The sequence below is a fragment of the Mytilus trossulus genome, chromosome 2 (genome assembly GCF_036588685.1).
Source record: "Mytilus trossulus isolate FHL-02 chromosome 2, PNRI_Mtr1.1.1.hap1, whole genome shotgun sequence".
NCBI lineage: Eukaryota > Metazoa > Mollusca > Bivalvia > Mytilida > Mytilidae > Mytilus > Mytilus trossulus.
Genome location: NC_086374.1, coordinates 10925855 through 10941523, shown reverse-complemented (window position 1 = coordinate 10941523; position 15669 = coordinate 10925855). Strand labels below are relative to the sequence as shown.

The 15669-nt window shown below is 30.4% G+C and overlaps 1 protein-coding gene across 6 annotated transcripts in view; it reads right to left on the bottom strand.

The window, feature by feature from the left end:
* Positions 1-3415: 3415 nt before the first annotated feature.
* Positions 3416-15669, bottom strand: part of LOC134706465 (polypeptide N-acetylgalactosaminyltransferase 13-like) — a 32574-nt gene continuing 20320 nt past the window's right edge. For 4 of the 6 annotated variants that reach the window (XM_063565428.1, XM_063565430.1, XM_063565431.1 and 1 more), the window contains 3 exons: positions 14947-15081; positions 5109-5181; positions 3416-4218 (listed from right to left, as the gene is read on the bottom strand). In XM_063565428.1, the coding sequence (XP_063421498.1) occupies positions 4163-4218; positions 5109-5181; positions 14947-15081 (264 nt within the window). In that variant the 3' untranslated portion in view covers positions 3416-4162. Of the gene's footprint in view, positions 4219-5108; positions 5182-14246; positions 14373-14946; positions 15082-15669 lie in introns of all 6 variants that reach the window. The other 2 variants (XM_063565429.1, XM_063565433.1) reach the window with 2 other exon arrangements.

The window sequence follows — 15669 nt, the reverse complement described above, 5'->3', positions numbered from 1 at the left end:
TGATTTTTAGTGTCATGATTTTACCGGAAATTTTGTCTCATTTAAACTGTTTAGGTATGAAGCAGAAAATTTATATCGTTCATGAGAATTTCAATTTAACTGTTTGGATAATAGCGGAAAGTGAGAAATGCCTTTCCAGTTCTAACCATAACAGTTATATATCTATTTAGGCATGTTCAATAAGTTTATACAATAATAAGCATATCACAAAAGGGTTTTGATTTTATAATCGGTGGTATAACCATTTACCATGCATAACCTTCTAAAAAGAATAAAAATGCTCAAATACAAACATATAAATGTGGTGAGATAGAAATCATATTATAATATCTTTAATCACCTTATTGGTTTAATAACACTTTCATATCTCTGAGCCTATACATAGAACATCATGTAAAAGCTCTAAACATTTTATGAATATAACTTAAAAAAATTATACATTTTCACTTTCTTTACATAATCAATACAACATATACAAAATCTTTAAACATTTCTATGTTTTATTATTCTTCCATCGAGACATCATATACAATAAACAAAATGAACAAATTATTTACAATCAAAATATTTAAAAAATAGAATATATGATAAAATTAATATAAAATAATCAATCAATTACATCGTTTATATAAATGGTTAGGGAATGTTTGTTTTTTCATTTTAGTACTCATTCTGTACATATTTACTTTTTTCCCTCTGTATAAAAATAACCAGTTACTTTTACAATAAATGTAAATGAATCCCTATTATAGGCAATGTTTGTATCTATATTATGTTGCATGGAACAAAAGCTAGTGATTTCATTATGCTGTTGGCAAGATCAAATGAAAACCTATACACTAATATCTGCACCTTTATATGTGAATTCAGAAATTTACAAAAACTTTTGACATCCCAAATCTTTGAATATCAACTATCAAAATAGCTACTAATTATGATCCAGTTTTAAAGACTTGCTTTTCACAATTAAATTATCCAAAGTTTTGTAGTGTGTTATTTGTGTTGAAGGCATATTCAACTACAAAGGTATTCCTAAAGTAACTGACAGGAAAACAAAAATGTGGTTTACCAAAATGTAAACAAACTAAAACTTGTCTAAGTAGACAATGAATGAGAAAAGAAATATACCTTAGTATCAAGGGCAAAATTTAAACTTGTTTTATATCCCAAATGATGCATCAGTTTTATGAAGAAGAAAAATGATATGATAGTCATTTCTGAATTCCCAGAATTCTACTTTAAAGTTGACTAGATTTGTGCCTTCAATAAAATGGCTGACACATAAAGTAATCACTATCTATTCTTTTGAAATATAATTCTTTCATTGCTGTATTTTCAAAACCTTGGAACACATCAAAAATCCTTATACTGGGAATCAGTGCCATATTATAATGCCTAGCACAATATATCAAATATACAAAGAATACATGGTATACACTGTTTACTTTTAGACTCTTTTACTGAATTTTAAGAACTTATTTATTCAGTTCAAAGTATTCTATTGTATAAAATCCTCTGAACATTTAATGCAATATATTTAATTATGAACTGTATAGCACTAAAACATACTGAATGAATGTGACTAGATTAACCACACTGTAAATGCCATGAATTATCTACTAGGATGTTCAGCAGCCATCCTTTATCAATTATCTACAGAGGTTAACGTGCACCAACAACAATATACAAAGCAAAATATGATAATGTCCTAATTTGCGTAAATTCATCTGCAGATATAACTTTAAGACTTGATATTTCAGCAATGAGGAGGGCCCTCTGAAAGGGCGTTACCTGGCTTTTAAATGATTTTTTTGTGTAAATATCATTGACAGATGAGATCCAATCTGTACTGCTATGTCCTTCAACATGTTCAAAATAAATATTATACCAACTAACATTTTTATACTTTACAATGGCACATCAGTGTTAACAAAGAGAAGTATATATCATGAATCATTATTAATAGACACAAGTTTATAAATGTTGAAATAAAGTTTGTTTTATGAATATAAATTATGTCAAAACATTACACCTGGAGAGGGTAAATCTTGAAGCAGGAGACCTTCACATTTGAAAATAAATAATATAAGCGAGTTATAGAAAGCCTGTGTGATGAACTTAAGTAAACGACTCACTGTCAACTAGGTCCCTAATTCTATTTATAAGGTATACATAACATCATTGATAAAGTTATTAATCAAAATAACAAATCTTACCATATCAATATTTCTTTTCTGTTGATTTGTTTTATGCAGGAGTTTAATCCATGAAGGGTAAACATGCAATAACTAAGTTTTTAAAACCATAAAAATTCATTTCAATAAAATAAAAACAATTTAGTAGTTGATTTTCATAATGCATGTAATGTGTCAAAATGATTTTTTTCTTCTTGAAATAGAGAGATTAATTGTAAATTTGTTAGTGGAAAGTAAAAAACTATTCATTGACTACAATACTGCACCTTACAATAAACACTTTCATTAGTAAATTTACTTTAAGCTTACTATTTACGTGATCTCCAATATACCTCTCATTTTTTAACATTTCAAAATATACATTTGAACTAGCGGTGGGAAATTCTTCTAAAATAACTTTTACAATAACAATTATTAATCTCCAAAATTCGTGAAAAATAGAAATAGGATTTTATGCTATAAATTGGACTGAAAGTATGCATGTTATGAAGTGTGTTTGGTTTTTATTATTTAATTTGATCCCTGAATTCAAAATTTAAATTAGCAGACCAATAGATAGTCAATGAACCTGATAGGTACCTGAGCCTTATATTCTACAATCCCTTAATACTGAGACAGCATGCATTCCTCAAGTCAAAGTTCTCAAAACAACCTAAGAAAATGACAATAAGTTCACTATGCAAACATTTTTCATCTAACTTGACTGGTTAAAAACATGTTTTTTAAAGAACAGAAGTTGACTGATGGAAGTTCAATTAAAACACATGTTCTATCCAGATAGGAACTGCATCTAAATAATAATGATATTGTGATTCTTCAAGCCATGTCTAATCCTTCCGCTCTTAGCTATATATGTACAAGTTGTTTAGAAAAAGAAAAAGCTATAAAATACTGCATTATTAAAAAAAATACTGATAAGTTTTCATGGAATTCAAAAGTACAAGTACATAGTATAGCATTTAATAACCATATCACCTCAAAAATATCTAATTACATTCAATTCAATCACAAATTATCAATCAATCATTACAAATAATTAAGTTGTATTAGAATGCTGACAAAGAAAGAACTGAATGAGACCACACAACAGATCTTTGTGAACTAGATAACTTCAACCAGAAGAAAACTGATTTTAAATATAACTGTTGACAATGGCTTAATAATTTAATACAGGTCATATTTTCTAGACATGACTGTATTTATGTTTTTTTTCAAATAAATGTCTGCATAGATATTCTTTAAAATACTAAGCACATTTTGTATACTATTCAGAAAAAAGTCAAGATTAAGACTATTTTGTAATAGACTTTAATACTTTTCCAGTTATATATATATTTTAATGAGTGAAACTAAATGATGCATCTAAAAGCTTTTGAAAAACAGAATTTTAATGTCAATTATCTAATGCTCATCTACTTTTTTTTACTAAAAAGAATTACATGAAAAGATTTCCAAGAAACGTTTTTAATTTCTAACTGTCAACATTCAAGTATCAGAATACCATTTTTTTTAAACAAAATTCTTAGTGTAATTGCATTACAGAAGATCCAATAATTGGTAACATTCCATATTAACATTGACGGAGGTAAACGTTCGTTGTGTGACCAAATACCTTGCCCATGATTTCTCAGTGGCTACCTTATCTAACATGAATGTCAAACTACAAATTCAAACAAGGTTAAAACTAGATAAAGAAATGTCCTGCAAATTCTTTTTCTTAAGAAAAACCATAATACATTTACATGAAAACTGAATATGTGATGATGAATTATTTCTATCCTGACTGATATGTTCTTCTTTTATCTTTACTATAACAGGTTTTTGTTTATAGAACACATTCCCTGTTCACACAGCTGTCCATCTTTACAGGACAATCATGTTTTATCCACCAATCACTATTGACGGGTAAATCACATTATTACTCCATTTTATCACAGATATTTTTTTGGAATTATTTTAACTTTTTTTCACCATTTCATATCTTTGATTATCCATTTTTGACTTTGGCTACCATCACAAGTACCTGAAAGAAGACAGCAGAATTGAACAGATTTTCGTAATCATGTTGCAATAATTCATACCACTGAAAAAATATGTTGTTACTCTTTTTAATAGACTCTGTATACATTGTAATTTCACTTTAATAAATAACAAAAGTGTACATGCTGAAATATCTGGTCTGTTTAACAATCACTGAATTCATATTGAAAGAATTTAATATGAACTTTTCATACAATAAAATTAACAGTACCAACTTTCTTGCACCAGATGTGCATTTTGACAATACATGTCTCTTCAGTGATGCTTGTGGCCAAAATATTTGAAATCCAAAGCTTATATAAAAGATGAAGAGCTATAATCAAAAAGGTCGAAAAAGGATAGCTAAATCCATAAAAGGAATCAGAGCTTTGCATGAGAGAGATACATTCCTTAATTTATAATAATTTCTAATATTTTGTAACAGAAAATTTTAAAAACACAAAAAATCCATATTTTTATGCCAGTACCGAAGTATTGGCTACTGGGCTGGTGATACCCTTGGGGACTAATAGTCCACCAGCAGAGGCATCGACCCAGTGGTAGTAATAAATACAAGTATCACGTAAACTTAACATTATCAATGTTCTTCAATAAATGAGGTCATGGTCAGATGAACCATATGCATGTAATACACTTTACAATCATTCCATACATCAAATATATTTGATCTATTGCTAAAAGTATTTGAGATGCGTACTTAAAGATGTACATCACTGAGGAGACATAAATCTTGAATTAGAACTTTTTTTCTTAACCTGATTTTTGGGCTTAAAAATAATAGTTGAAGAAAAATAGATAGGGTGGTGCTCTTTCTTTTTTATTGACGGTGATTTTAGTCCAGCAGCCAATATTACAGGACTTTATTATACTAACCCACAGTTGGTTCATTATCATTTTGTTTTCCTCCTAAACACTGTTTACTGTTAACATGCTTCAGTTCTAAGGTCTGAAATAAAACAACATCTCCATTATGTAATTCTATCAATTCAATTATCATGGTTACTTTAACAATAGTAAAGACACTGATAGTTGATAAATATTTAGTAATTTTGACTGTTGAATCCTTACAAACATTCAGAGATTGAAAAATCTCACATAGTCTTTTTCCTAGAGTGAGTTAAAATTATACATATATATGTATAACATGTACAATGACCTCTAATGAATTGAATATTAAATTTTGACAATACAATCAACTTGAACCATGCAGTATTAAGGAAATAACCCTTTGGTTGTCTAAAGTATGTGTTTAAAAATATCAATCTTTGTGAACTTAAAATAGTTTAATAAGTGAAATATACATCTAAATTAACATAAAATTTGATTAGCTAGTTACTATTAAGGATGATAATACCAAGCATATAATATAAAATGTTCCAGGAGTATGGCAATTGCCACTAAATAAGACATCAAAAACTTAATTGTGCTAGCCTTTTCTAGGGTTCAATAAAAACATATTTATATCACAGAAATACTTTTCTTCTTATAAAAGAATGAAGTAAATATATTTTTTTCATGTGTGTATGTTTTTTTCTATTTTTAGTTATATGTCATATTTAGAAAAGATGATAATGTTGGAAAAACTTATAAATATAAACACAGAAGTCTGGATTTTCTCAGGATGACATATATCTTAAATATCTAAAGGTATTAAAAACACTTCACGTAATCAATGATCCATGAGAATGGGGTCAAGGTCAACAGTTTGCAACGCTCATCAGTGTCATGACAGATGTCAATTTGATAATATAACAAGTATGTGTCCCTAGTTCAAGGAAGCCCCATCCGCATTATCATTTTCCATGTTCAGTGGACCATGAAAATGGGGTAAAAACTCTAATTTGGCATTTAAATTGGAAAGATCATATCATAAGGAACATGTAAACTAAGTTTCAAGTTGATTGAACTTCATGAAAAAATACCTGGACCAAAACTTTAACCTGAAGCAGGACAGACGTATATACAGATGGATGGACAAACGAACAGATGGACGCACAGACCAGAAAACATATAATGCCTATAAATGGGGCATAAAAATAAGAACCTGGATAAGTAGCAAAAGTTATTTCATCAACATCCAGATTATATGCCAAAAGAAACCCTCCTTAATAGATCTTTATTTTCTCAACCAAATATTAATACCTTGTTAAGACAAATGGCTGATAAAAAGAATAATGGCATTACTATTTTTTTATACTAATATCATCTTGTCGAAGCAGGCTCTCTTCATATTCTAGCTAATAAAGTCAATATCAAAAACAAAAAATGTTATTATTCAATATATTTGTCTTGCTTGATTTACAGAAAAATTAGACGGGGACTAGATGGGATGCTATATAATTTATATTAAATATTAAGTGAATGTCATTAAAATAACTTTTCAAAAAGATGCTTATTTGTACCATCTAAAAAATTCAATTTACTGAATCAGTGACCAATGAGATAGAGCCTTATATCTTGCTAGAAAATGCATCAACTAAATGGTAATGCATCGATGTACTATTTAGCAATGTTTGATCCTATTTCATAAAATAACAATGGGGTCTACAAGATAAACAGTTACAAGAGTATACACCAGATGCTCCGCAGGGCGTAGCTTTATACGACCGCAGAGGTTGAACCCTGAACGGTTGGGGCAAGTATGGACACAACATTCAAGCTGGATTCAGCTCTAAATTTGGATTGTGATTAAATAGTTGACACAGCATAGGTTTCTGACACAGAATGAATGTGTTCTAATGAACTTAAAAATTTTGTTTTCTCTTAGAGCAATTCACTATGCTGTTGAATATTAATCCTCTCAAAAAAATGTTTGAAGAAATTTTCTTTTTATTTATGAAATTTCAAATGAGAAAAATTGAACCCAATTTTTTTAATCACATCCCCCTTTCCCTTATTCCAAAACTAATCTCAATTAAAATTTCTAATGGAGTTTGCAACAATAACTACTCATTTAAATACATCATAAAATATTAAGATGTAAAAAAACTGCTTGTTATCACTGAATGGTAAAGATTATTTTAATTTATCAGTTGGTAGTAAAAAGTGAATATACATTGTATATTATATATAACAAAGATTTAAGTTGATTCTGGACAAAGAAAGATAACTCCAATTAAAAAAAAATCTTGCTATTGCACAATATTGTGCAATTAGATATTTCTTGCCATTGTGCAATACTGTGCAATTGAAAAGACTTGCTATTGCACAATACTTAATATAATAATTTAAGATCCTGATTTGGACCAATTTGAAAACTGGGCCCATAATCAAAAATCTAAGTACATGTTTGGATTCAGCATATCAAAGAACCCCAAGATTTCATTTTTTGTTAAAATCAAATTAAGTTTAATTTTGGACCCTTTGGACCTTAATGTAGACCAATTTGAAAACAGGACCAAAAGTTAAGAATCTACATACACAGTTAGATTCGGCATATCAAAGAACCCCAATTATTCAATTTGGATGAAATCAAACAAAGTTTAATTTTGGACCCTTTGGGCCCTTTATTCCTAATCTGTTGGGACCAAAACTCCCAAAATCATTAGCAACCTTCCTTTAATGGTCATAAACCTTGTGTTTAAATTTCATAGATTTCTTTTTACTTATACTAACGTTATGTTGCGAAAACCAAGAAAAATGCTTATTAGGGTCCCTTTTTGGCCCCTAATTCCTGAACTGTTAGGACCTAAACTCCCAAAATCAATACCAACCTTCCTTTTGTGGTAATAAACATTGTGTTTAAATTTCATTGATTTCTATTTACTTCAACTAACGTTATTGAGCGAAAACCAAGAATAATGCTTATTTGGGCCCTTTTTGGCCCCTAATTCCAAAACTGTTGAAACCAAAACTCCCAAAATCAATCCCAACCTTTCTTTTGTGGTCATAAACCTTGTGTCAAAATTTCAAAGATTTCTATTAACTTAAACTAAAGTTATAGTGCGAAAACCAAGAAAATGCTTATTTGGGCCCTTTTTGGCCCCTTATTCCTAAAATGTTGGGACCAAAACTCCCAAAATCAATACCAACCTTCCTTTTGTGGTCATAAACCTTGTGTTCAAATTTCATAGATTTCTATTCACTTTTACTAAAGTTAGAGTGCGAAAACTAAAAGTATTCAGACGACGACGACGACGATGCCAACGTGATAGCAATATACGACGAAAAATTTTTCAAATTTTGCGGTCGTATAAAAATAGTATCAGATGCTGTTCAATACAATTAAGGAATGACTAATATTTTTTCTGTCTATAAAGAAATAACATAGCCAGATGCTCCGCAGGGCGCAGCTTTATACGACAGCAGAGGTTGAACCCTGAACAATTGGGGCAAGTATGGACACAACATCCAAGCTGGATTCAGCTCTAAATTTGGATTGTGATTAAATAGTTGACACAGCATAGGTTTCTGACACACATGAATGTGGTCTGATAAACTTAAAATTTTTTTTTTGCCTTTGAGCAATTCACTTTGCTGTTGAATATTAATCCTCTCAAAAAAATGTTTGAAGAAATTTTCTTTTTATTTATGAAATCTGAAATGAGAAAAATTGACCCCCCCATTTTTTTTTTCACATCCCCCTTTCCCTTATTCCAAAACTGATCTCAATTCAAATTTCGAATGGAGTTTGCAACAATAACTGCTCATTTAAATACATCATAAAATATTAAAATGTAAAAAAAAGTGCTTGTTATCACTGAATGGAAAAGATTGTTTTAATTTATCAGTTGGTAGTAAAATTGAAAAATTGTATATTGTATAAAACAATGATTTAAGTTGATTCAACTACAATTCTGGACAAAGAAAGATAACTCCAATTAAACAATATTGTGCAATTAGATATTTCTTGCTATTGCGCAATACTGTGCAATTGAAAATACTTGCTATTGCACAATACTGTGCAATTGAAGATTTCTTGCTATTGAACAATACTGTAAAATTAAAAATTTCTTGCAATTGCACAATACTGTACAATTGGAAATTTCTTGCTATTGCTGAATACTGTGCAATTAAAAATTTCTTGCTATTGCACAATACTTAATATAATAATTTTGGATCCTGATTTGGACCAACTTAAAAACTGAGCCCATATAAAAAATCTAAGTACATGTTTAGATCCAGCATATCAAAGAAGCCCAAGAATTTAATTTTTGTTAAAATCAAACTTAGATTAATGTTGGACCCTTTGGACCTTAATGTAGACCAATTTGAAAACGGGACCAAAAATTAAGAATCTACATACACAGTTAGATTTGGCATATCAAAGAACCCCAATTATTCAATTTTTGATGATATCAAACAAAGTTTAATTTTGGACCCCGATTTGGACCAACTTGAAAACTGGGTCAATAATAAAAATCTAGGTACATTTTTAGATTCAGAACCCCATGGATTCAATTTTTGTTAGGATCAAACTAAGTTTAATTTTGGACCCTTTGGACCTTAATGTAGACCAATTTGAAAACAGGACCAAAAATTAAGAATCTACATACAGTTAGATTCGGCATATCAAAGAACCCCAATTATTCAATTTTTGAAAAAGTTTAGTTTTGGACCCTTTGGGCCCCTTATTCTCAAACTGTTGGGACCAAAACTCCCAATATCAGTCCCAACCTTCCTTTTATCGTCATAAACCTTGTGTTTGAATTTCATAGATTTCTATTTACTTATACTAAAGTTATGGTGCGAAAACCAAGAAAAATGCTTATTTGGGCCCCTTGTTGGCTCCTTATTCCTAAACTGTTGGGATCTCATCTCCCAAAATCAATCCTAGCCTTCCTTTTGTGTTCATAAACCTTGTGTTTAAATTTCATTGATTTCTATTTACTTATACTAAAGTTATTGTGCAAAAACCAAGAATAATGCTTATTTGGGCCCTTTTTTGGCCCCTTATTCCTAAACAGTTAAAACCAAAACTCACAAAATCAATCCCAACCTGCATTTTGTGGTCATAAATCTTGTGTCAAAATTTCATAGATTTCTATTCACTTAAACTAAAGTAATAGTGCGAAAACCAAGAAAATGTTTATTTTGGTCCTTTTTGGCCCCTAATTCCTAAACTATTAGGATCAAAACTTCCAAAATCAATCCCAAACTTCCTTTTGGGGTCATAAACCTTCTGTTTAAATTTCATAGATTTCTATCTACTTAAACTAAAGTTATAGTGCGAAAACCAAAAGTATTGGGACGACAACGACGACGACGTGATACCCATATACGACCAAAAAATTAAAATTTTTGTGGGTGTATAATAATGATTCACATAATAAGTCCCATCAGAAATGTGTCTGTTGGCATTAAGAAATCATGCTGTAATACTTGTTAATACTTTTATAATAAGAATTAACAAAAACACAGTTGGGTTTTTTTGGTTTTTTTTGACAATCGAAGAAAAATGTGATTTTTAACAAGTTGGTTTGAAATTAATATCCCTTTGAAATAGTTTACAGTAAACAGTACTTGATTGACTGCAAGCAAGACATCTGACAAGTACTGAAATAACAGCAAGTCAATACTTGAAGGACTACTAACCAGATTTTTGCACAGTTCTTGAAAGACTGCAGGCAATATTTTTGAACAGTTCTTAGTTGACAGCAAGCAAGTTTTAAACAGTACTAAATGGACTGAAAGCTCCATGTTTGAACAGTATATGATTGACTGCAAACTAGATGTTTGAGCAATACTTGATCGACTTAACACCAGTTGTTTGAAAGGAACTTAATTGCCAGAAAGCCAAATGTTTGAACAGTACTTGACAGACTGCATGCCATTAATGAAAGAACAGTAATTGATCGACTGAAAGCCAGATCTTTGGAGTTCTTATTTGATTGCAATGTCAGGCCTCTACAATAACTTATTTTTCAACTTTTCCTGTAGGACAAGTACATACCAAAATTAAATTGTCCAAATGAAATTGTTACTGGTCCAATAAAATTCTATTAAAAAAAACCTTTTTACATTTTTAGTTTGATTAAAGGTCAAAATGAATTTAAACAATATAACAGAATTTGATGTTTTTCTTTTGAAATAATTTTCAAAAATATGGGTCAAGTACAACTGCGAAACTAGTCATGTCACAAGAATGAAGTTCTACTTTTCATCAATGCTAGTCTCACCAGACTCTAAACATGAGGCACCATCTGATAGGCCTGTACACTCATTGGATTTGTATTCTGTTTTGTTGAAAAAAGTTTTTTCAAATGCAATCAATAAAAAGAAGCAGATAAGCCATCATAAGATCTGATTGCCAATGAGACAACTCTCTGCAAGAGACCAAATGACACAGAAATTAACAACTATAGGTCACCATATTGCAAGTATTGATTTTTTCTACTTATGATCAAATATGATTTTGTGAATTTTATGGTAAATATAAAAAATATTTTAGTGAAATACGCATGGTATTTATTATAAGGAACAGAATAAGGTAGCAAAATGAGGTTCTGATTTGTCTTGGTCCGAAATGTCTCCTGCCTTGTCAAACTGTCTATCAATCATGTCTACTAAATATATGTCTCCTACGGTGCCAAACTGTTTACTTGGAGCTGAATCTTTTGAGGCGACGAACTGTCCTGTAAAGTTACCTTATCTACAAAGCACATCATTGATTCGGATCAGTAAGACTGGATACCTTTTACCTGTTAAAAAGTACCCGACAAAGAACCAGTTAAAAGTTATCGATTGCAAGTAAACATGTTGAGGGAAAAGGTTTTGCATTTCAATAAACAGAATACAGAAACATGTCAAATTAATATTTGTTTTCTTGTTTTTTGTTTATAATAAATTACTTTGTTCATCAAAGTTGGATTAAATTTATTTTCTGCAGAATAATTGTACTTGTCCCGACGGACAAGCTTGATACAGCTTTTACTTATCCGACCTTTTTTCCCTCAGGTACCGGACAATCGGACAAGTGTTATTGTCGAGGCTTGAATGTTTGAACAGTACTTGATTAATAGAAAGACCAATATTTGAAAAATATGGAAAGGAAAGCAAACCAGGTATTTGAATAGAACTTGATTGACAGCAGGCCAAATGATTACTGTCAGAAATATCTACAGCACTAAATATTTTTATGTTTGTACATTTGATGCTGTTGAGATCTTTAATGCTGTTTCAGTTGTTATACATTCCTTTGTTGTGTTTGAGCTTCTGATTTTGCCATTTGATTAGGGACTCTACATTTTGAATTTCCACGAGTTCAATATTTTTGTGATTTTTACTTTTTTCAGACTAAAACTAAGTAACTTATGTTCAACCCATAATTTTTTCTTAAAATGTCCTGTGCCAAGTAAGGAATATGACAGTTGTTATCAAACTGTAACAGTTCAGTGTTTCTGTTGTTCTGCTGTTTGTGCCCCTGACCCCCCCCCCCCCCCCCCCCAATTTATGACTATTGAACAGCAGAATACTACTGTTGCCTTAATTTACCTTTGAATGCATTTTTCAGCAAAGCTTATTGTTTATATCATAAAACTTGCTCTTAAAAAGTCAAAACTGTCTGTACATGTCATTAAAATGGTTAAAATACAATATAAATAAACAAAATATAAAGACAATCAATTATAAAAAAGCCATTACCCCTGCCAGAACATGCCCTCTGCCAATGACATGCGTACTTTCAAAAGCAACATAATAAATTCTGTTAGATAGTAGGTATCAAACATTCTTTAAATGAGCAGGTAAGCATACAGCTCACTTGAATTGAGGCAAAGGGAAGGAAAGCATTTAGAATTAAAAAGGAACCAATGCTGATTTTTATCTTATTTTTAAATAAACTGTTATCACAGAGATATGTCTTGCCTTTTTGTAATTTTGATTATGCAAATGTTGAAATTAAAATAGCAATACTTTAACATCTTACACAAGTTTTGCAAATATTCAAAGTCAATGAACCATGACTGAGTTACATGGCTAAACAATTTCCATGTAAATGAGATGTGCCAATGCCAATAAAACTGCATACCAAATACCTTTGACTTATTATAAGTCTTTCCCAAACCTAAATACAAACATCAACTTGTAAACTATGTAAAAGTTTCAAAGTCAATGAACCATGAAGAGGGGGTAGGGCTATATAATCTCCATGGAAACAATACTTTCAAATGTCAATAAATTTGTATACCAAATATCATTGACTTAACATTAGCAGTTCACCAAAAACTGATCTAATCGCAAACAAAGACATGTAAACTAAGATAAAATTCAAAGTCCTTAGACTTTGACTGAGGGGCGAGGCCAAATATTCTCCATGGAAATTAGATGTACCAATGCTTATTCAACTGAATACCAATTAACATTGGCCTACCACTAATGGTTCCCCTTGAACTGACCTAATCACAAACTGAGACATGTGAAATAAGCAAAAGTTTCGAAGTTAATAGACCATGACTGAGGGGGAAGGCCTAAATAATCTCCATGGAAATGAGATGTGCCAATGCTTATACAACTGCATACCAAATATGATTGACCTGACACTTGTGGTTCCCCATAAACTAGACATTGTTGACACCATCGCCGCCGATGCTGGAAACAACATACCTTTATCTCCCTATTTGACTCAATCAAGGCGAGACAAAAATATTTATGTTTTGGACTTATCCACCAAATAATATGCTATTGACCTTGTAAAATTGAACAAATACAAAATAATCAAAATGCCCTCACAGATTTGTTTAAGATACATGGCATATGTTAGAATCTGTCTTGTTCCAGTATAATTACATGAAAAAATCCACTACAGGAACTTTTTAACTAAATTAAAAACTTTCCTCCTATTTAAACAAATGACACTTAAGTTCTATAAAAACTTTAATATACATACATGAACTGAATATGCATAGTACTTTAATTTCAATTTATCAAAAGGTCTATCGACAAGTGTTTAAGGACAGAATTACATTATAATTAGCTTTGCTAGGATATACAACAGCAATAACTTTACATAATTTACTATGTTGCTTTATGAAGTACTCCCAAGTCTAGAGATAATGATTATTGCATGTCTACCTGTCTTATATATTGCCATTCTCCATGACTGGAATCACAGTCTACCAACATTACAGAATAGTATTGCACATCGACACACATGTTATCATCTGTTCGTAGCTGTTTACTCTGGGTGTAGCTGAAAACCTAACATGCGGAGAGGAAAGAACTAAAGTTATAATCAAACAAAAGTTACACCTAGTAACACAAAGGATATGTGGTTTGTATTTGTAACTTCAGTAAGAATGTCCTACATATGAAAGCATTGTATTTACCATAAAACTTCTAAGGAATTTGTTCTTCATGTAACCTGGCCAAAATGTGTTTAAGATGTAATTGATATACAATATGTAAGTATTACCATGATTACAAGTTGTTTTCAATGCTTTTAATGTCATTTGGTACAGAAAAAATAAATTTGTTAATCTTAAATCAATGCTTTATTTGTAGAATTATTTTGTCTGAAGCCACAAATAAAACTATACAAACACACATACAAAGGAACCCAAAGCATGCAAACAGCCATCTGAAATTAAGAGATAAATATATAACATCAAACATGTCTTTGTCACAGCAGTGTTTGATGATCAGAGGTGCACAGAAGCAGATGTTTAGAGAATTAATTAATTTACATGTGACATTTGAAAAACTGAATTTTGATTGGTCATCAAACACCACATGACAAGAACATATAAGAGAACAACAGTAAACAATGTTATACCTGTTGATCATATTCCCATTTTTGATTACCCCCTAAACCGTGACACTGAAATAATTTAACAGGGCCGCCTATGGCTGACACATCCAAACAAACATCATCAGTCTGTAAAGCTTTCTTTTTAGTATAAGAGAAAATCTGAAATAGGGTTAATGATAGATAACATATAATATTTAAACACAAAAGCTTACTACTCATCTAAATCATGTCTGATGGCAGTTGATTTCATTTTTATGATCATAAGAGTGCAAAAATGATTCAAATATTGTACAAATTTTAAGACATTTTAAAAATTGGGACCGGATAGGGTTTTCAAAAATAAGAAGTAATTTTTCAGTTGTTCAACAATAGTAATTATAAATGGACTCTGTCCATCCTCTAGACCTATCACATGTATTTTATCTTCTTTTAAGCCAAGTTATGATCATATCAGATTTATTTGAGAAATCTTTTTATGAGTTTCCCTATATTTCAGTTAATTTAAATCCTCATATGTTTAATTATAAAGGACTATGTTTACATCTTAGTGTTCATGTACAGTTCAGTTGCTCAGTAAAGTTTAATAAATTTCATTACAGGTTAAATAAGGACCCTTGACATGCTTAATTATCTAATATTGATGTCTTATCATTTACAATATAAATTTTATTACCAATTAATCAAGTCAGTCTTTTGAGCCAAAATATTGATAAAATGGGTAAGGGGGACAGGAAATGATTTTAACAG